The 20,882-nt window shown below is 41.0% G+C and overlaps 1 protein-coding gene across 1 annotated transcript in view; it reads right to left on the bottom strand.

Moving 5' to 3' along the window:
* Positions 1–20,882, bottom strand: part of LOC105999796 (chromosome unknown open reading frame, human C9orf3) — a 309,886-nt gene that overhangs the window by 8,200 nt on the left and 280,804 nt on the right. Inside the window, exon 15 of the mRNA XM_013034920.1 lies at positions 16,969–17,085. Within this exon, the coding sequence (XP_012890374.1) occupies positions 16,969–17,085 (117 nt within the window). The remainder of the gene's footprint in view (positions 1–16,968; positions 17,086–20,882) is intronic.

Below are 20,882 nucleotides of genomic sequence, written 5' to 3'. Positions count from 1 at the left end.
TTTAAAACAGGATGTTTGAAAGACATCATGAAGATGCTGTTCAAGGCTGAGTGCCTATCAGTCAATCCCAGGCTCCTCTTTGGGGTTTGTACTTCTCTTCCTGTTTGTCCAGGAAACAAAGAAAATCTTACGTTTCTTCTGCAAACTCTCATAGGACCCACGATGCCTAAAGCCACTCATTACCACACAAAATGGGATGATGCCTTATCACTTCTGTGTGCACATAGGGAACATCCCCTTTCTCCAGGTCAGAGACTTCAACTTGTTAAGAGGTGGAGCAAGCTCCCTCATCGGGGATGGCAGGAAAGTGCTGTTGTTGCTGGGCACTAGAGCTATACAGTACTCCGAAGAAGATCTATATGACAATAGCTGTCTGTGATATATGTGCTCTTATGTTAAATTATTAACTAATGTAAGGGAATCAATTTTTATATTTCTTCAATCAGATTAAAATAAAACAGAGCCACGTTTGCATACATCTCTGACATCACCTGGCACCTAGGGCCCATACCTGGAAAAGAGATCTGAATTTTACCCTGGCCCATAGATAAGGCTGTGGAATGAGCCTACATGATGTTAAGGCTCAGCTCTAGTGGAACTGGACTTGATAAAGCCCAGCCAAACTGAAATGGATGGATAAACTAGTGATATTAAACCCCATTCAGCATCTGTTTCTCATTCATCACTCTACAATTCTGTTCCTTGAATAATACACAAAATACTATAGGTCTTCCCATCCCTATCTCCACACTTAGTCCCTACTCTGCCGACAGCCACTGTTCCAGTCTATCTATATCAAACACACTAGCTGACAAATACAGTACTGTTTTGCACCAATTTACACCACTCAGTCAGTGTAACTGAATGTCTTATCATTCCCTGAGTTGAGAAGATTTCCCTAGCCTTGTAGTAATTGTCACTGAGGATTCTACTGTATCACCACAGATAAGACTTGGAAAAGCAGACACAGAAAAGAGCCTATGGTGCAATAAAGATCCAGATGCACATGTCATCTCGTGCTCTGAGGGTATCTGCATGTTCAATTCTAGGTGCGCAGTTTTGAGATCAAGCCACAGCCATGTGCAGGTCTGAGATTCCCAGCAGCAGCAGTGCACAGCCCAGGGAGACACCAGGGAGAAGCTATGAGGAGGGCTGTGCCTACATCCCACCTGGGACTTTTCTAAACCCCTGCTCAAAAGACAAACTCACTTATTAGCCTTGTCCCAGAATCAGCCACAACCATGTGACATTCCTGTCCTATCAAGAAAGTTACTATTAGCTAGGAGCTTGCAGCTCACAACTGCAATCCTAGTACTCAGGAGGCTGAGTGCAGAAAGTGTGAAAAACTCCATCTCAGATTAACCAGCTCAAATCAAGATGGGGAGCATGGCTCAAATAGCAGAGTCCTAGCTGAGCAAATAGGCTGGGCAAGTACAAGGCTCTGAGTTCTTCAAACCTCAGAATTGGGGGAAAAATTGGGGGAAAAGGCTCCAAGCTGAGCTACTTAATCACAGTTTGGAAACAAAACACAAAAGAAGCTTACTCCTCTCGCTTCTAACCTTTAACTGCCTTCAGGATCCTTTATATTCCTCAACCAGTCAGTACGTAAGTGCCATGACCCCACAGGCGTTTCTGTGCACTGACCATAATCATAATTAGAATATGGAGGAGGGTTTTCCACATACAATTGTTCTCTCCTGGAAATAAGCACTGCTGAAGCATGGCCCAAATCACCTGGACCTCCCTTCAACCCAAGGCACTTCCCAGGCCAGTGCCCAGAACTGGATCTTTCCAAAGCATGGCTTGACAAATCCTTTCTGCCAAGGGCTAGAGGTTGGGCATTTTAGCTTTTTAGCCCACCTCTCAAAGGCATTCCTAGACAATACATAAAGGAATGGGTGTAGGTGCGGCTGTCTTTGGATAAAATGTTATTTACAAAAATAGGAAGTGGTTGTACGGGCCCAAGTTATGATGTGTTGACAAGTGTTTATCCCCCCAAACCCAACACATTGTCACTGAACTCACAGATGGAGTCCTGTCAATGAGGCTTGGGCTGACTTTGGTATAGTCCCATAAGGAAATATAGACTGCCCCAAAGTCTGGATCTATCTTCAACTTCTGTTCTTCACTCTGTGGTCCAATTCCTTAGGCACAAGAAAACAGCTCTAGAATTCTCTAGGAAACAGTCTTTGGTGGCAGACAGGCCCAGCAGCAGTTGTTCCCAAATGTGGGTAATGCTCGTATGGAGAAATGCAGCCTTTAGAAAGAGTAATTTTCAAATCATTCTTTTCTAGATGCACCACAAAAATTAAGTGCTGCCTCTGTTGACTCCACCTGAGACAGTCACACTAGAACAAACAACCCCAGATCCCAAGGAAACAAGTATCTTAGTTTGTAGAAACCTTAAAATTCACAATGCTCTTTTATGCTTTGCCACAGCTTTGTGTCTACCAAGGGCCATGTATTAAGACCTGCTCCCAAGTGTGGTGCCACTGGAAGGTGATAGTATCTTTAGGATGTAGAGTCTACAGTAGGGTGGTCTTTTTGGTATCTGTATGTCCTTGAAAGGGCTTATGGGATCCCGTTCTCTTCCTCACCAGAAGGTGGGTGGTTTTATTCTGCAAAGTGCTCTCACTACTCTGAAGTCTGTGGGGCCAACCAATAATGGTCCGGGACCTATGAAACTAAGCATAAATATTGCCTCTTTATACACTGATTATGCAGTTATCGGTTAAAGAGAGCCAAAGAGCCGACAATGCATATAGCATCTCATATTTTTTAAAATTTCAATTGTAGTGGTTTCCATGAAACCAAATAAAATAAAAACAATGTAACTCCTCTGTATGTATTCTCACAATAAAAAAAAAGGAAACATCTTAAATAAAACATCCAGAGAAGCATGTGAAATACCCTCATCCCAGTTACTTTCAGTTGATGTGTTTTCAGTGATTTGTCAAAATAAAATAAATTTTGTACCAAAAGATTTAATAAAAAGAAAATCCATGAAAAAATAAAATAAAAACAAAATAAAATTTAAAAATCAAATAAAAACCAAACAAAATCTTTGGGCTGGAGATGTAGCTCGGAGATAGATTTATAGCTCTGAGTTTAAGCCTCAACTAAAAAAAAAATCTTACATAGGAATTCTCCCTAGTAACCTGCTTATTAACTTATAGACTACTTCCAAAGTAGTTTTCAAACTTTCCCTGAGTATAGTTCTCGTCATAAGTTAAAGAGCAATTTAAATCTTAATGACTCCAGAAACTTTCAAGCATGTCCTAATAGCTTTTAGTCTTGTAACAAGGAAGGTGTGCAGAAACAAGAAACCAGAAGGGACAAGGGTATCTCCTGAGCATGAGCTGAGCTACAGACACCTCATCTCACATACCCATGTTGAATGATATGATACAGACATCCCCCCTTGTCAAACGCCCACCCCCATGTTCACAAAGCCAAGTCTCAGACTCTCCAGCTCATTTGTGCTTTCTAAAATTATCATGTCACATTATTCACTGGTTTTATGTATCTATTTACACTGACACAGGGCTGTTTAGGCCATCTGCAGCCCTGTCTCGATGTGCAGCATACAGAGCATGGGTGATCCACATTTGTGAATAGATGGAACACTTGTGCACACTGGAATTGTTTCGGTTGTTTTGAAATTATAACACACAGTTGGAAGCTATGAAATGCTTTGAAGAATGCCACCCATCCTATTTATGACAGGAAGCACTCCCCTTTCTTTTTAGTCCTTTTGATTTTGAAATTTACTGCTGAAAGGGGGAAAAAATCTATGGAGGGAATATGATCTGGGAAGCCCATTAAACCTCATTTGGAGTTCCATTTTATAGCTGTAAACAGAAAAGACGAAGGCTTATGGCTTTTGTAAGTTAATAAGTCTACACTGCAATAAACAAACCTGCTTTTTCAATTTGTGTCCTTAAATTAGATTTACTTGGCTTTAAAGAGGGTTTACTGCTGGCAAGTGGGGCAGGCTCTGCAGAATGCACAGGCAGAGGCATTTCCAGCCCTGTGCTGTGTTCAGGGTTGGGAGTGGTGGACCCACCTACCTGTTCATTCTCAAGAAAGAAACCTAAAAAAAAATCTGTCAGCTTCCAGGCTGTCACCTGAATCATCATTTTCATTTGGGTTCTATTCCCCTCTCATCTCTCACTGTCCCTTCTCCCAAAGAGTTGAAATCCGAATTTTTTTAATGAAGGTTAAAAAAAAAACTATCTGTTGCTGTAAAACCAGGGTTAAGGGAAGCAATGAGACATGGAAGCTCTCCTGAACTTTAAGTGCTAGAAGCAGAGCTGCGGCAAAGCACAGAGCAGGATCTCCTCTACCTGCTACACTGAGCGCACATGTGGACTGCAGTGAGGGCTAAGCATGGTGACAAACAATACAGACTGATATCAGGCAGCCTCACTGATTTGCATGATCTTGGGTAAATCCTACCCTTCCTTCCTTCTCCTACAGACACTTGCATTACTGAACAAAAGCACTACTAAAGAGAAATGGCTCCAGTACAACGCCACAGCCACAGTTAGGCCACACTGATAAGTGGTAGTTTGCCTTTCTTCCAATTCACAGCACAGCCATACCTTCCACTGCAGAATTCTGAAGTCAGGAAATATGGTCAGGAATATGGTCAGGAAATAAGACAGGAATATGGTCAGGAAAGTCTTCTAAGAAGGAGCCATTGGGCTGGGAAGGTGGCTCAGTGGTAGAGTGCATGCCTTGCATGCATGAGGCCCTGGGTTCGATTCCTCAGCACCACATAAGCAAAAAGAAAAGAGCCGGAAATGGCGCTGTGGCTCAAGTGGTAGAGCACTAGCCTTGATTTGAAAAGCTGAGGGACAGCACCCAGGCCCAGAGTTCAGGCCCCACAACCAGACTCCCCCCCCAAAAAAAAAGGAGCCATGTGAGCTGCGACCTCAAGGAGAATGGAAACGTGCTGGTAAAGCAGGACATCTCCAGCCCAACTTCTAGTCACACCATGTGGTCTACTATGTAATCCAACTCTCCCTTCCCCTTCTTTTCTTTGTGGCTATTTCTCCCAATGACCTTTTCCTCCTCTATAGGATCTAGAGACCTTAACAAGGAAAACCTACCAGGTGCCGGTGGCTCACACCTGTAATCCTAGCTACTCAGGAGGATGAGACCTGAGGATCATGGTTCAAAGCCAACCCAGGCAGTGAAGTCCAATTAACCACCAGAAAACTGGAAGTGGCGCTGTAGCTCACGTGGTAGAGCACTCACCTTAAGCTGAAAAGCTCAGAGACAGTACCCAGGCCCAGAGTTCAAGCTCCATGACTGACAAAAACAACAAACAAGACACAGACACACACACACAAAACAAAAAAGACAAGGAAAATCTAACAGTGAGGACAAAGATCACTCCTGCCTCCAGCACTTGGAGGAAGCCAAAGGTGTAGGGTGTTGCAGCCCAGCATGGGTGAGCACATTCACTGTCTCCCGAGGGTTACAAGCTCACTATAAATCTGTTGTGTAGAATCAAGGAAGAAGGCACACACAGAAAGTATGAGTCCATGGAAGATTTTGAGGAGATGAAGATGGCTGGAATCCTTCAGAGGCAAATGATAATGAGGTAATGAAATTCTTTGTATTTCAGAAGACTGTAAACAGTTTCTCTGAATTGAGTTCCATGGAAGTTTGTCACTGACCTGCACTCCTGAACTATGAAACAGTTTCTCTTGATAATGAACAAGTAATGTGTGGGGAGGGAGCAAGACCAAATTGTAAAAGATGAAACAATAAAACAGTTAAATTTTCATAACTGTATCATGCAGGTTTTATTTTCATAACTGTATTATACAGGTTTCTTAAGTTTTAATACCAAAAGTCAAAAAGAAAAAAAAAGCATGAAATTTAAACATCTGTGCTTCAATGGATTCTATCAAGAAAGGAAAAAGATATAAATTGGGAAGAATTTTTTGCAAATAATATCTGACAGGGTACTTTTATCTATAACATATGAAGAACTGCTGGGCACTGGTGGCTCACGCCTGTAATCCTAGCTACTCAGGAAGCTGAGATCTGAGAATCACGGTTCAAAGCCAGCCTGTTCCCTGAGACTCTTATCTCCAATAAACCACTAGAAAACCAGGAGTGGCGCTATGGCTCAAGCGGTAGAGCGCTCGCCTTGAGCTGAAGAGCGCAAGTGCGGTGCCCAAGCCCAGAGTTCAAGCCCCACAACCGACTGAAAAAAAAAAAATTAAAACATGAAGAACTATTTTAAGTCAATGAAAAGACAAGCCAATATAAAATGAGCCATAGACGTGATCAGATATTTCTTTAAAGATATACAAATGGTCATTATATATATGAAAACATGCTCAATACAATTATTCAACTAGGAAAAACAAATGAAAACCACAATTAGATGCCATTTCATATCCAAGATTGCCTAAACTTTTTTTAAAAAATACAATAGCAAAGTGTTAACAGAGATGAAAAAAATCTGAACCTTTTAAATGTTGGTAATGACAAGGTAAAATGGTAGAGCCACTTTGTAATATGGTCCAGCAGCAGCTGATAAAAATCCAATCCCAAGAGAAGTTAAAATATGTGTCCCCACAAAAACTTGAATACAAATGTCCACGGCAACATCACTCAGAATGATTAAAAAGTGGAATAACCTAAATGTTCATCACTGATAAATGTAGTCCAGTTATATGACAGAAAAATATGAAAATATTTGACAATAAAAAAGGAAGAAGAAAAAAAAAAGGAAGAAAGGAAGGAAGTCCTGGTTGCTGATGCTTGTAATCCTAGCAACTCTTGAGGCTGCAATCTGAGGATCAAAGTTCAAAGCCAGCCTGGACAAAAAGACCGTGAGACTTTTATATATAATTGGCCAAAGTGGTAGAGAACTAACTTCGAGTAAAAAAGCTATAGGATAGCACCAAAGCCTTGAGTTCAAGCCTCAGTACTCACACAAACACACATACACACAAATAAAGGACAAGGTACTGGTAGCTCACACTTGTAGTCTTAGGTACTTGGAAGTTTGAGAAATGAGAAATCACCGTTTGAGGCCAGCTCAGATAGAAACATTTGTGAAAACCTATCTCAAAATAACTAGCAAAAAAATAGGACTGGAGTAGTATTGTAACTGGTAGAGCACCAGCCTAGCACTCCAGTATTGCAACAACAACAATAATAATAATTGTGATAGTAATAATGAACAGAATAGGAATATAGGTTGCAATTCCTGTATGTGTACACATGCACGTGCGTGCACACATGCATACATGCACACACACAAACACACACGCTGATATTTGCTATAAATGAGGATGATACCTGAAAACATTATGCTAAATGAAAAGAGGCTAATCATATAGATCTTATGCTATCCACAGTTCCATGTGTGTATGAGCCTAAGCAAATCCAGAGACACAAAGGTAAGTAATTGCCTAGGACTGTCTAGGGAGACAGCCAAAGGGTACTAGTCTTCTTTTGGGGAATGATGAAAATGTTCTAGTTGATTGTGGTGATGGCTGTGCAACTCTTGAGTACACTAAACACCACTGACTTAAACAAGTGGGCAAATTGCATGGTATGCAAATCGTATTAGAAATTGTTGTTAAAAACCCCATGGCAGCCTTCCTTCCCACACACTAAACTGAGGAAGGCTTTAGGGCAAAGGCACTTTTCTATAGTCTGTCACTGAGGTAAGCGCCTTGGTGTCCTGAGAGCTGTGGCAGTGGGGAAAGCCTTGGCTCTGGATGGCAGGTTTCTGGTTGGTTGATCCTCACAGCCTGGGGGACTTCCTGTGCTCAGCCTGGACATCTGCTTCCACCCACACATGGGCAAGACCAGTTGGTCTATGGAACAAAGTTCCATGTGGTTCCAAGTTGCAGTAAAAGCAACATGCAAACTGAGCAGATTAAAAATCATTTCTAATGCCACTTTAGAAGTTTTCAACTTATACTCTGCCACACACAGAGAATATCACCATTTGCATGTGGCACAGGCACAATAAGGATCCAAGATCTGGCCTTGTGGAAGCTGCAAGTGTAGACATAACTAGATTTTAGTTGTGCTGTGTGGTTCCACAGCCTAACCCTCAGGCTGAGGTGCCAAGCTGCTAAAGAGCAAAGGTCAATGCACAGAAAAAGACCAGGAGCCCAAGAACATCAGAGAATTTGGGCAAACATAGTAAATCTCTTATTTTAGGGCATTTAAGGGACACTTTACATTAGAATGTAATTCAGTAATTCAATTGTGAGAGAATACATGTTTAAATGACATCACAATTTCTCTCACAAATGCGTTTAAACAACACTGAAAGGGATATATATATATAGGTGTGATTCATAGAAAATACAAAAACTACATACTACTGACTGAGCTATTAACCCAGAAACACTAATAAAAACCCACGTACTGACTGACTTTAGTAGAGATCGTTAGCAATAAAATGAGCTTGAAATACGGCTGGTTTCTTGGCTATATCTGAAGAAAATAAGGAATATACTTTTTTTTAAGAAAAGGACAATTGTATTTAAAATAAAAAAACATCTTAAAATTGGCAGTCTCTAAATGTATTCCAAGAAGCAAACAGCAAAGAACAATGAGCAACTTTCAATGAAATAAGATTCACTTTCCTAGTAAAATCTAGCCGAGGCCATTTACTAAATGTTTTCTCCTTCGCCCTTTTTCTCTCAACAGATAAATTCTAAGCTATTTACTTCAAAGTCTCTCTTCCTCTCTCTGTGCTGGCCCCTAGGGTTTGTACCCACAGTACCTGAGTGCTGTCCTTGAACTATTTTTGCTCAAATGCCCCTTCTGACTTTTTGCTGGTTAAGTGGGGATAGAGTTTCACGAACTTTCCTGCCTGAGCTGGCTTCAAACAGTGATCCTCAGATCTCAGCCTCTTGAGGATTATAGCCATGAGACACTGGTGCCTGGCTAAAATTCTCTTTTAAGAAAAGCAAAACAGACTCTGTTGTCCAGTTTATTTTTATCTTTACTTTCATTCATTTGACAAACACTTGACCAGTCATAATGTGCTGTAACACATGATTAAAAACAAAAAAACAGTGTCTCTGATCTAAGAAACAATGAGAAGAAATTAATTTAGGTCACAAAAATCAAATGCTTTAACAAAGTTTGTTGCTGGCTTTCCATAGAAAAGTTCCAAAGGTACTGAGCTAAATAATAAAAAACAAAACTCTAAGAGAAAAATACTGAGATATCGTCCTGACTTTGAAGAAATGTTCTAAGACACTGATTAAATGTCCCAAAAACCAAATATACACCAAAGAAAAATACACAAATATAACTAAAGAATTACATAAGAATTCTGTTCTTTCCCCTATCAGAAAGGTACATATTTAAAGCAAGATTACTACTCCACTACCTCTTTAAAATCTATACCCAGCCAGGTGCCAGTAGCTCATACCTGTAATCCTAGCTACGCAGGAGGCTAAGATCTGAGGTTCACGGTTCAAAGCCAGCCTGGGCAGAAAGGTCCATGGGACTCTTATCTCCAATCAATCACAAAAAAAAAAGGCCAGAAGTGGTGCTGTAGCTCAAAATAGTACAGCACTATCATTGAGTAAAAGAGCTCAGGGAGAACACCCAGGCCCTAAGTTCAAGCCTCAGAACTCACCAAAAAAACCACAAAAGTAGGTTTTTTTCAACTCTAGGAAAGGAATTATAATGATGTATCATGGGAACAATTTTATTGCTTTCTTGACCTTTTAAAAAACTGATAGGGAGCCAAAACTCGTATCCATAGACTGAAGTACAGATTGATCAGCCTTTGGTGGCTTTGATTTGCAACCTAAGCTTAATCAAGAGGCTAACAAGCCAGCCTTGACCTGCAAACACGTGTGATGAAAAATTTAATGATGCCAGGTGCAAGAGGCAAGTGTCAACTAGCCCTTCTGGGAGATCCTTGGGAAATCTGACCCCTTAGATTCTAACTAGGAAGACTTCTCCATGAAATGCTGGCTCTCCCTCCACCCTCCATGATCTCCTTTTTGATGTTCAGTCTGAAAACTTGCCTCATAGAGTTCCCATCCTTTATAGTGCCTTCTTCCAATGCTAGACCGTGGCCTGGTTACCTGTGGCTTGGTAATGAGGCCTTAGCACTGGCACCCAGGGAGGCTGGCAGAAAAGGGAGATGGTACTGATCCTACTCATTGGCCGTGACATAGCTCTATAGGTACAGAGACCTTGGTGCCAGCCCTGTGGATTGCCCCATCCCAAGACTGCAGTGTTGGGAAGAGGAGAATAGCTGGGTGCTGTACTTACATACCATCACTACTACAGGGCTTGACATCAACAGAGCCGTAAGTGTGCTTAAGCTCAAGTGTAAAGCTCTCCTTATGAGCTGATGAGCTCAGGGACGGTGCTTGCATGCCCAGAGTTCAAGCCCCAACAACGACCAAAATAACAGAAACAGAAAAAGAAAAAGAAAGCCGTGGAGGACAGGCTCCGGCAGCAATCGCACAGTTCCTACCTGACATCAGTTCCAAAGCTTGAGATTCTTTCAAGTTACAGCTCCCAAGCTCCCCTGCACAGAGCTGGGCGCCTGCCTCCTGGCTCCCACCTATGGAAGGCTAAACTGTACTTCAGGGCACTTCCAGCAGCAAGGCAAAGGGAAAGAATCCAGAAGGGGCAGACTTGAAACGCTCAAGGAGGGCGGGGAGACGCATGCACAAAAGGATCTCTGCTCCAATTCTGCCCTGCGAAAAACAAAAACAACTGGGGACTTTCAAACCAAAAGCCCTCCACTGAGACTACAATTCCCACAATGCTAGGTGCCACCTTGCTTCACCAATGGTCACAAGAGTGCTTGGATGCAGTGGGAATTTTCTCTCCCTGCTGTGTTAGCTAAGGTGAGTTTCTTCTTCAAAACCACCGTTTCCTTCGTGAAATATTGTAAGACCAACCAGAAAATGGATATATATGAAGAGAATTTGATGCATTGACTTTTTGGTACTTAGTTCTAATAATGAAATTGAGGTTATGAGACTGTGTTTCTCATACCTTTCTTTTTGTTCTATGCCTGTGTTCTGCTGAGTGTAAATTATATCTCTGTTTTGCTTTACATTGTTTAATACCTCCCCTCTCATCTACAAACGTACTTATAGACACTGAACTTACACCGGGTCATTTTCCATTAGTGTAATGTACACTGGCATAGAATAAGAAGATGGTTATGTGGATAGGCACCATAATCCTTATGTTGATTTGGATTTCAAAAAATCAAACAATTAATTTTCCAGAAAATACCCAATTCTATCTATTAAATGAAAATGAGTTTTTGGCTGTTTCTGAAAAAAAAAAAAAAACAGAGCCGTAAGTTCTGTCTCAGCATGTTTCTGAGATTCCTCATCAAGGGACAAAGGGGGAGATCCTCAGCTTAGTATACTGTGTTTTTGTAATTTGTTGAGTATCCTGGAGTGGCAACAGTGCCAAGAGATTACATCTAACCTTTCCTCGCTGCTTGTGAGGAAACAAAATAGGAATGTCCTATCTGTAGCCAGAATATTAGGGGAAAAGCAACCTGTGAAGGAAAGGGGAACAAGGAGATAGGATGGCAGGAGCAGACCTTTGTGAACACTGCATCTCCTCATGAAGAAATGTGTTTCAGTACTGCAGAGCAAAAGCAGAATCACAGCCAGATAAGTTCTAAAGCCAAGCCCCAGAGGACTGTTGTGACTGCTTCCAGCGGAAATCCGGGGAGCCAGGAGTCACCTCCTGGCTCTACACTTCAGGTAACTTTCAACTCATGCCTGTGGTTACCAAGGGCTCTTCTGCCACCGCTGGGATATATGGAAAAGCCAGAGGACTGGATGTCTGTCTGTCTGCAGTCAGCCTTGAAAGTGTCCTTTCAGGTAAGAATCCAGATGCTGGCAGCTTTCTCTGTGTACTAATGATAAAACAGATTTGTCCTTCCTTACTTTCTTTATTTGTTCCCCTAGATTGCCTTGCTACTGCAGCCTCAGTTTGTAGGACCTTTCCCTTCCATTGAAGACTGTACTTTCACCTCTGCCAATGTTACATGCTAAGGGCATGGCTCAGGACTCGGGGTGGCCTTTGGCCCTTAAGGGTTGTTAGCCACTTTTTCAGTCACCCTACTCTGTGTTGTAACTCATTGTCCAGCAGTTTATTATGCTAAACATCCCACAACGCTCAGAAGGGCCTCCCAGAAAATATCACCTGATTCAAAATATCAGAAATGCTGAAGTTGAGAACCCTGCAGAAGTGGGGGAACTTTTTTCTACTAACGGTCATTTGGATACTTATGACATCATTCACAGGCCATACAAAATTATCAATACAGGCAGACAGATAGCCTTGGACAGTTACAAGAACTATATGTCTGTCCTATTGTGTACCAAATGATTCTATGGACCAGATATTCCAAATCCCTGAAGTTTTAGAGTAAACTCCTCTTTCTTCCCCAAAGCAAAACATACTAACCAAACACTAAGCTACCACTCCAGCCAGATGAGACAATGAGTTGCTACTTTTTAATTTTAAAAAATGTTGAAACAATTACAATTTTTAAATAGTGTTTTGGAGATGCTATTGCTTGAAGTGTATCCTAAGTCTAAAATGCTTTGTGCAATTGATAAAAGTAATGTTGTTATTAGGCCAGGTACCACCAGTGGTTAATGCCTGTAATCTTAGCTACTTAGGAAGCTGAGATCTGAGGATTCAGGTTTAAATCTAAGGTGGGTAGGCAAAGCTGAAAGACTCTTATCTCCCACTAACCACCAAAAAGTTGTAAGTGAAGTTGTAGCTGAAGTGGTAGAGCAAAATTAGTCTTGAGTGAAAAAGCTAAGGGACATTGCTCATGCCCTATGGTCAAGCACACGCACAAAAAAGTAATGCTGCTGGATGGTCCATCCTGTGGAAGGAGTTGCAGAGCAAGTTCCATGAATCCTCGCTTCACTGCCATGGAGTAACCAGCCAGCCTTTTAGCTTAAGAGACTTGCCAAGGCAGACAGGGAGGTTATTGTTTTAAGAGGGATCTTAGAAAAGGCTATCTCGGCTAAACAGCTGTCAGGTATGTTTTTAAGCTTTTAGGACTCTTTGTTGGCATACTTCACTAGAAACAAACAAACAAAAAGCCCTGTGGATAAGGTGTTTCTATAGACTTAACTTACCTTCAACTCATTTTCCTTCCTAGGTGAAGGAGCTTGGCAAAAGGCTTGTAGTTTTGTAACTTAATGCTTATAAAAATAAGGTTTATTCCCAAGTTTAACTTTACTTTGTAGGCCAAAGATATCATGATGCTCCTGCCTGTATCCGACTCTGCAGAAGGTGGCTATGAGGAGTTAGCAAGGTATGAGTTGGCCTAGGACAGTGTGCATTACTGAACCCTCCCTTCCAAACATGTCAGTCCTTGTGTACATTACAATTCTGGACACGTGGCATCACCTCCCCTGAGAACAGACATGTGTATTATACCGTAGTGGATGCAGAGCAGGTGGGTACATTTAAAGGAACGAACCCCCCTAGCAAACAACTCTGTAGGACTTGGTACCACACTCAGAAACCCCCACCTCCAGAGTTTACACTTCACTTCAGCTTCTATGCTGCCCCTTCTGTCCCTGTCCATCCTTCCTCTATACCAGCAACCTGTGCAGCCACATGGAAAAGCTTATTTTCAATGATAGTTCTGTGCCCCAGTAGAGAGGAAGGAGGGAAGCCTTTTTGGTGCATCTCAGAAGTTAGAGGTTAGGTAAAGAAATGCCTAGTACTAAAGAGTGACCCGATCATTCAAGCTAACTGCTTTCTGCACCAGATTTCTCATTCAACACCATGGTGGCAGAGTCTCATGGTGTGTGTCAGGCCACAACTCTCCCTACTGGAAACCCTCTAAGGCCGTCCTCCACATACATGCTCAGTATACAGCCTGAAACATCTGCTCTCTCTGGTCACTTTTCAAATGACTGTTCCTTATCCACATTTAAGAGTCTTGATAACAATTCAAAGGAACTGTCCTTATTTACATAGTCAAGAACAAACACAAGAACAAAATCAGAATCCCAAAGCTTTTTTCAACCAAGTACCAACTTTTCCCTTATGAAATGTCTCTTCCAGTCAAAATAAAGGCAGTTGATTCTTAGCATTGAATTCTTGCTAGTCAGTGTTATAATAAAATCACAGTTAACTAAATATCCTAGTTGTCTAAAATCTTCTTTCCTGGTTCTGAGTCACATTTCATAGGAACTTCACAGTAAGACAGGAATCAGTGTAACTACATATAAAACATTGTGACCCCCATCCCACTACCAATTTGCAGATACTAGCCGGCAAAGCAGCAACACCCAGAGGAGTAGGCAGGTCCACAAATAGAAAGGGCACATTTTCAAACAGATTTAAAAAGAAATCAGAGGGAAAAGATCATAAACTACTTTGAGAATTGCTAATTATATGACATTCAAGTTTTATTTACCCCATTGTCTGTTTTTTTTTTTAAGTCTCGACTGCAGCTTTTATGATATAATGTTGAGGTCAAAAAGTTGAGGCAGAAGTTGAAAAACAAATGGCTTGAAAAATTAACCATCTGGGGGCTGGGAAGTTGGCTCAGTGGTAGAGCACTTGCCTTGCATGCTCGAGGCCCTGGTTTCGATTCCTCAGCACCACATAAGAAAAAAGCCGGAAGTGGCACTGTGGCTCAAGTGGTAGAACGCTAGCCTTGAGCTGAAGAGCTGAGGGACAGCGCCCAGGCCCAGAGTTCAGGCCCCACGACCGGACCCCCCGCCCCCCCCCAAAAATTAACCATCTGGCCCTTTATCGGAAAAGTCTGCTGACTACTACCTTGGCACATGCCAAGTTCACACCTATGCGGCATTTGCTGTTGTCTCTATGTGGAAATCACCCAACCCCTTGGCCAGCTCCAGTTGTCTTTAGGCTTGGCTAATGTCACTTTCTATAAGTACTGTCTTGAATATTCTTGTCTATAGTAACCTAGCACAACTTTATATATTTCCTTAGCTGAAGCTATTCTCTTACGAGCTTTCTAAGAAAAGCAAGCTCCTAAAGGTGATGTCACCTGTGTGCTCACATCATGCTTGCTACTTTGCTTCCTTCCCCCCCCCCACTCCCATCTCCTCCTCTTTTCTTTTTTTCTTTCCTTGCCTTAAGAAAGAAAAAGAAAAAGAGAAAGAGAGAAAGAGGGAGGGAGGGAGGGAGGGAGAAGAAGAGGGAGGGGGGGAGAGAGAACTGCATTTACTCTCTGCTAGTCACATAAATTAAGCCACTCTACACTCACACCTACCTCTTGTCACCTAGGCTCTAAGAAGAAACCGTCCTGTCTTTGGGCAATCCAGTATAGTTTGTAAGATGTTAAAACAAGCAAGCAGATAAAATCTGTTGTTCTTCTCAAATGTTTAAGAGGCTATATATAACAACTAAGTCAGAGTGTAAGTTAAGAACAGGATGTGTTTCGTGCCAAAAGGAAGAAGGAAAACACAGCACCAAACAGCTTCCGGGCATGAGGGGACAGACAGGTGCCCAGTGCCTGCTCTTATCCTCCTACTCTAGTCAAGCGAGTATCAAGAGCTTGGCATGCCAATGGCGTTAAGGACCCATTAAAACATAACCTATTATCTATAAATAGGAAGGTCTTTGGAACACTAATTAAAAATAACAGTCTGGCATTTAGTAATGCCTATAAACAAGCAGAATCTAAGAACAGAAGTAAATAGCAACAGTTGTGCATTTTATATAGTCAGGTGTCTTCCCTGGAGTTTCTTCATTTTTTTTCTGAATTTTAAAATGTATAATAATTTCCATTTTACCTTTTAATTAATATGGAACTGGCTGTTTCCAATTTACCCCATTTTATGACTATAAAATCCATTACAATATTTCATTTAACCCAATGAATCTAAACTATCACTTCAACAATACTGTAACAAATATGGAGAAATTATTGAGGCATTTCACTCTTTTATACAATGTCTTCAATATACATTTGTTCATTTTATATCTCCATTTAAAATAACTACATTGCAAGTGTTCAATCCCTACAGGTAGCTAATGGCTATTATACTGGTCTATACTGTATAAAAATGTTCAAAATTATTTTCAACTGAATATAAAACAATATTTTCTGCATTTTAAAAGTAGTACATAAGAGATTTCTCCTTTAAATGCTTGTGCTTTACTTTAAATGATTACATTAACTATTTTATTATTTTATACTTTTTAAACGTGGACTTCATCTTGGATTCATACTGCATTCTTTCCAATAAGCTAAAAAATATTAAGGACCACATCATATTGCTTTCCCACAAGCATCCAATTTTACTTTTCAAACCACGACTGCTACGTTCAGTTTTCATTTCCTTTACACATGGTTTCTTTCCTGTCCTAACTGAATACAACCAAGACACTCCAAGACATGAGCCAAGTTTCCTTAATGTCTAACAGGATGGCGCCACCATAAGTGGGCAAGATGAGTTTAATTTAAAAACATTACACTCTGGGAGCTGGGTGCTCGTGGCTGATGCCTGTAATCCTAGCTACTCAGGGAGGCTGAGACCGGGGGATTGTGTTTCAAAGCGAGCCTGGGCAGGAAAGTCCCTGAGATTCTTATCGCCAATCAACCAGCAAAAATCCAGAAGTAGAGCTATGGCTCAAATGGTGGAACATTAGCCTTGAGCAAAACAAAAACAACAACAACAACAACAACAAAAAAGCCCAACTCTTCCACAGCCCACTTTGCCTGGTCACTCTTTTAGATGTATGATCTTTATGAATCAGTAAAATGGAAAGTGTAGGGACCTGGTAGAACAGCACAGCCTGGGAAGCAGTTTACTTTCCTAGAGCTCAGTTCTTCACACAGAAAGCAAACATATGGGATTTTTGCAAATGGAAATAGTGGTTTCCATTAGGTTTGGGATTGCATCAGGATCACCATCCTTTCCATTAGAGAGGATCCATCTTCCCTCTGGCTTTAGTTACCTCTGCATCCTGCTTGTGGAGGTTGTACGTCCGCTGAAGGCTTTGCAGAGTTCGCAAGTTCAGGGTCTTCTGCTGTAAGAGATGCTCCAGAAGCAAGATCAGTTGGTCTGGAAGAAGCTGAGGACAAAGCAAAATAACCTATGAAAGTGCTGACGAGAAATTAAACCCAACTTTAGAGGAAAGTCATGGTAACATGGTATTTTCAAAATGTATCTGAACACCAAAAATACCCGAGTGCAGACTTTCATAAAAACTCAGGTTTAATATTATCTGTATCCCTAAACACAATGCATTTGGGGGCTTGCGTAAGTCTTATTTTTGATGGTTTTCATTTCAGGTCTATACTTAGGTACTTGTGCTAATGAAACATCACTGTGGTTTATGAGATCCTTGCCTTTATGACACAAACTCATTCAGCATAGACTCATTCAGTGATTCAGGAAGCCACCCAATTTCAGGCAAACGTGGAAGTTAACCAAAAATAGCAGTTTCAGATTTCTTTCTGAACTATATTAACCCTGAAAACATGCCTGCTGTACACCAAGAAATAAAAGGCACAAATTAATTACTATGTCTCATAATCTGTCCATTATACAAATTCTACACTTATAATACACTAAAAATTTAAAATGTTACTCATTACTATACATATACCAACATACACATATAAACACTCAGTTGTCTATATTCCTGAATTTTTACAAAGGACAGATCAAAAATGGCTCAAAAGGCACAGAGGAAAAAAATCCTTTTGTGGTACAAAAGTAAAATCAATCTTGAACAAAAAGTATTTGTGAAACCATCAATTCACTATCATGCAACAGGGGTCAACCCATGATACTTCCTTGTGTGGCACCATTACATTAGTCCTAGTACCCTAGAACTAGAATATGTTTATATGAAAACTAAGGTTTCAAGCCAGGGGTACTGGCAAAACACTGTAGTATTAGTGGCTCCAGAGGGGCAGAGGTTCAAAGCCCAAGGAAAATTCTGGCAAGAGCAGGAGACCCAATTCAAAAATTAAACTGAAGTAAAAAGGGCTGAGGGTATGGCTCATAGGAAAGAGCCTGACCTACCTAGCTGAAGCTAAATTCAAGCTGCAGTTCAGAAAAAAAAAAACCCACAAGATTTTAAAATTATCATTATGAATTCAACTATTCTTTACATGTATCTTCCTTCTATCCCTACTTATGCCCAGGTAATCTTTACCAGTGAATGCAAATTTACAAATCTAGAAGCCAGTACTGAATCAATAGAATATTCATAAGAACACCTGGATTTTAATTGCACTTTGTTACTCAAAAGAAAAATTTCCATTATTATTTCTCTACCTATTCCACTTTGCTTTCTGTGCCCAAATATGCACTCTTCCTGACCCTCCATGCCTCATTCCCACACTCACACACATGTGCCACACTGAATGCACATGCACACTCATATACACACAGAGGAGCATGCAGGAAAACTGACCGATAACATATACACCACTCACTGCGTAACTCCTCAAAGATGGCATTTCTTACATTTCTCATCTTACCCTTCTAAATTTTAACAACCCCCCCTTCCACAGACAGGCATACAAGTACACATCACTTGGTTCTGGTGTCTACTTATTTGTATCACTCATCTCAGTCATGCTGTGGACAGTCTCTGACTGATAAGGAAAAACTTTGGGTATTTTTAGGAAAATTACAATGTGATTTGGACTGACCAATGAGGTCCTAATTGAGGACTAAAGAATGACATTAACAATTTTTTTCTTGAGATGTCATGTTCCTATAGGATGTTTTAAATATACCAACTTATTATATAACAACTTGCAACAAAATCACTAATTTATCTTTTTCCTATCATTTAAACATAAGCCAATTTTATGATATTAGGAGAGACCTTCTATTTTATAGATCAGGCCAATCCCAGGATTCTCATCAGCTCTAGGGAGCTAGCTTTCCCTTGTTCATACCAGGGAACCTCTTTGGTATATGTGGGATGGGCAGTGCTGCTGGCCATCCAGAAGTGGAGGCCTTTCTCATTGGCTTCTCCTGTCTTGGCTCCAGCTTCTTTTGCTTAGTTCCAATCCATAGCTAGCACTGTTCCAAGGAAGGCCTTTTTCAGCTCGAAGCTGAATCTTCTTCAGCCCATGGCCTTCAGCATACCCTCAACTATTTTAACACCATATTTCTAAAACCCTCCTGTGTTTGGACTATCCTCATAGTTGCCTTCACTTTCTCCACAGTCAAGGCCTCCCCCCAATCCACCCTGCTAATTCTGAAGTGCCCCACTGTGACCTACTCTGGTTCCCCTATGGAACAGCCCACCTACTTCTCAAGGGCTGGGGCTGAGGGGACAGACATAAAACTCCCAGCAACATTTGGATGTAAGGGAATCCCAGATTGGGTCAGAGTGCCCAGCAGGCTCATGCTGAGGCCCTTCCAGATAGGCTTCTGGGAAAGGGCCAGCCAACAGAAGCCTCTTGGCACAAACAAGCATGATCTGGCACAGGGTGCCCATGGGCCTGGGACAGGACTATGTCTGCTAACTAAATGTAGCAGAGCCAGCTGTGCCGACTTGCAGAATTACAGGGGAAGGAAGAATAGAAAGAAAAGTGTCTCCCTCTATGCTCTCAAAAAAATCTATTGTTAGAATTCGGTTTAAGATTTGGTTTTAACTAAAGACATCCACAGAGGAAAAGGATTCTTGAGCAAGAAAACTAGCTTGGTCCTTAACTTACTCCAACTGTATTCAACCAACAAACACAACTCCAGTTTAAAAATCCAAGAGCTGCTAATATGTGAGCCCATCAAAATGCCTGGGTTCATACTTGCAGGTTTCTTCCAAGCAGTAAGTTCACACGTCTGCATACAGAAATAGACTGAATGGATCACTGAAAGCTTTTGTTCTCTCAACTGTTATGCAATGGAAATATTTAGAGCTAAGCCCCCTGACTTAAGACAGCTAAGTTGAAAGGGAGAGAGGGAGTACATATGTTGTCAAATCTTCAGCGTTCTTTCCTTCAGAATTTAAAGACTAATTGGAGGGAGAAAAAAAAAAAAAACATGGTGCAATCCCACCCCCCACCCCCCTGCGCAAGGTATCTAGTTCTCCTTCAGTAAGATGCCAAAAACTGCAAGAGGCAACTTGTTCAGGGTAGGCAGATCACAGCAAGGACCAGCACACCCACGCTGCAAACATTCCTCCATAATGCTCCGAGATTTCAACTGGTCTGGCTTCTTAAAATGGACTTGTAGAAACAACTCTCACTTAATAAAAAATCTATGGCCACCTGCCTTTCAATTGTAACTTTAATTCGTTTTGGGAGGGAGAGAAGTTTTATATATATATATATATATATAAAATTAGTGTCTGAGCAATGAAAAAAAAAGAACAGTGATCTAATGTCACTTTAGGGCACAAACAATAAAACTAATAAAGTAGCCTTTATTCACAAGTAAATGCTAAATTGTTTTTTCAAGTAAGATTATATACTTTGAAAAGAGGATATTAAAGTAAAAATGTGATGGGTAACTACACTTCAATATAGCACATTTCTCTACAAAATAGACATGTGCTCCCTGTAAAGCCACCCTACAGTGACAAAGAAAATATATAATAAGCCAAAATGTTTGTAAAGCAACTGAAAGACACATTCTAGCAAATGTGCTCCAGCCGCCTAGGCAGGGAGACCCGCCCTGGCAGCTGGCACAGAGGGAGTGGGAAATATGGGGATCATTCCACTCCCACCCACGTAGAAACCAAATTTCACATGACTTCTGGGCCAACTATGTTTTAATGCAGCAGTACTGTAGGACACAGATTTGCCTTTACAGACCAAGAAAAATAAAGTATAAATCTCAGAGCATTATCTCCTAAGAAAACAATATATTAACAGTTAAAATTACAGAAAAGAACCTGCC

Source organism: Dipodomys ordii, unplaced genomic scaffold (assembly GCF_000151885.1).
Source record: "Dipodomys ordii isolate 6190 unplaced genomic scaffold, Dord_2.0 Scaffold201, whole genome shotgun sequence".
NCBI lineage: Eukaryota > Metazoa > Chordata > Mammalia > Rodentia > Heteromyidae > Dipodomys > Dipodomys ordii.
The sequence above is the reverse complement of the archived record's forward strand: the minus strand, read 5'-3'. Positions and strand labels throughout refer to the sequence as shown.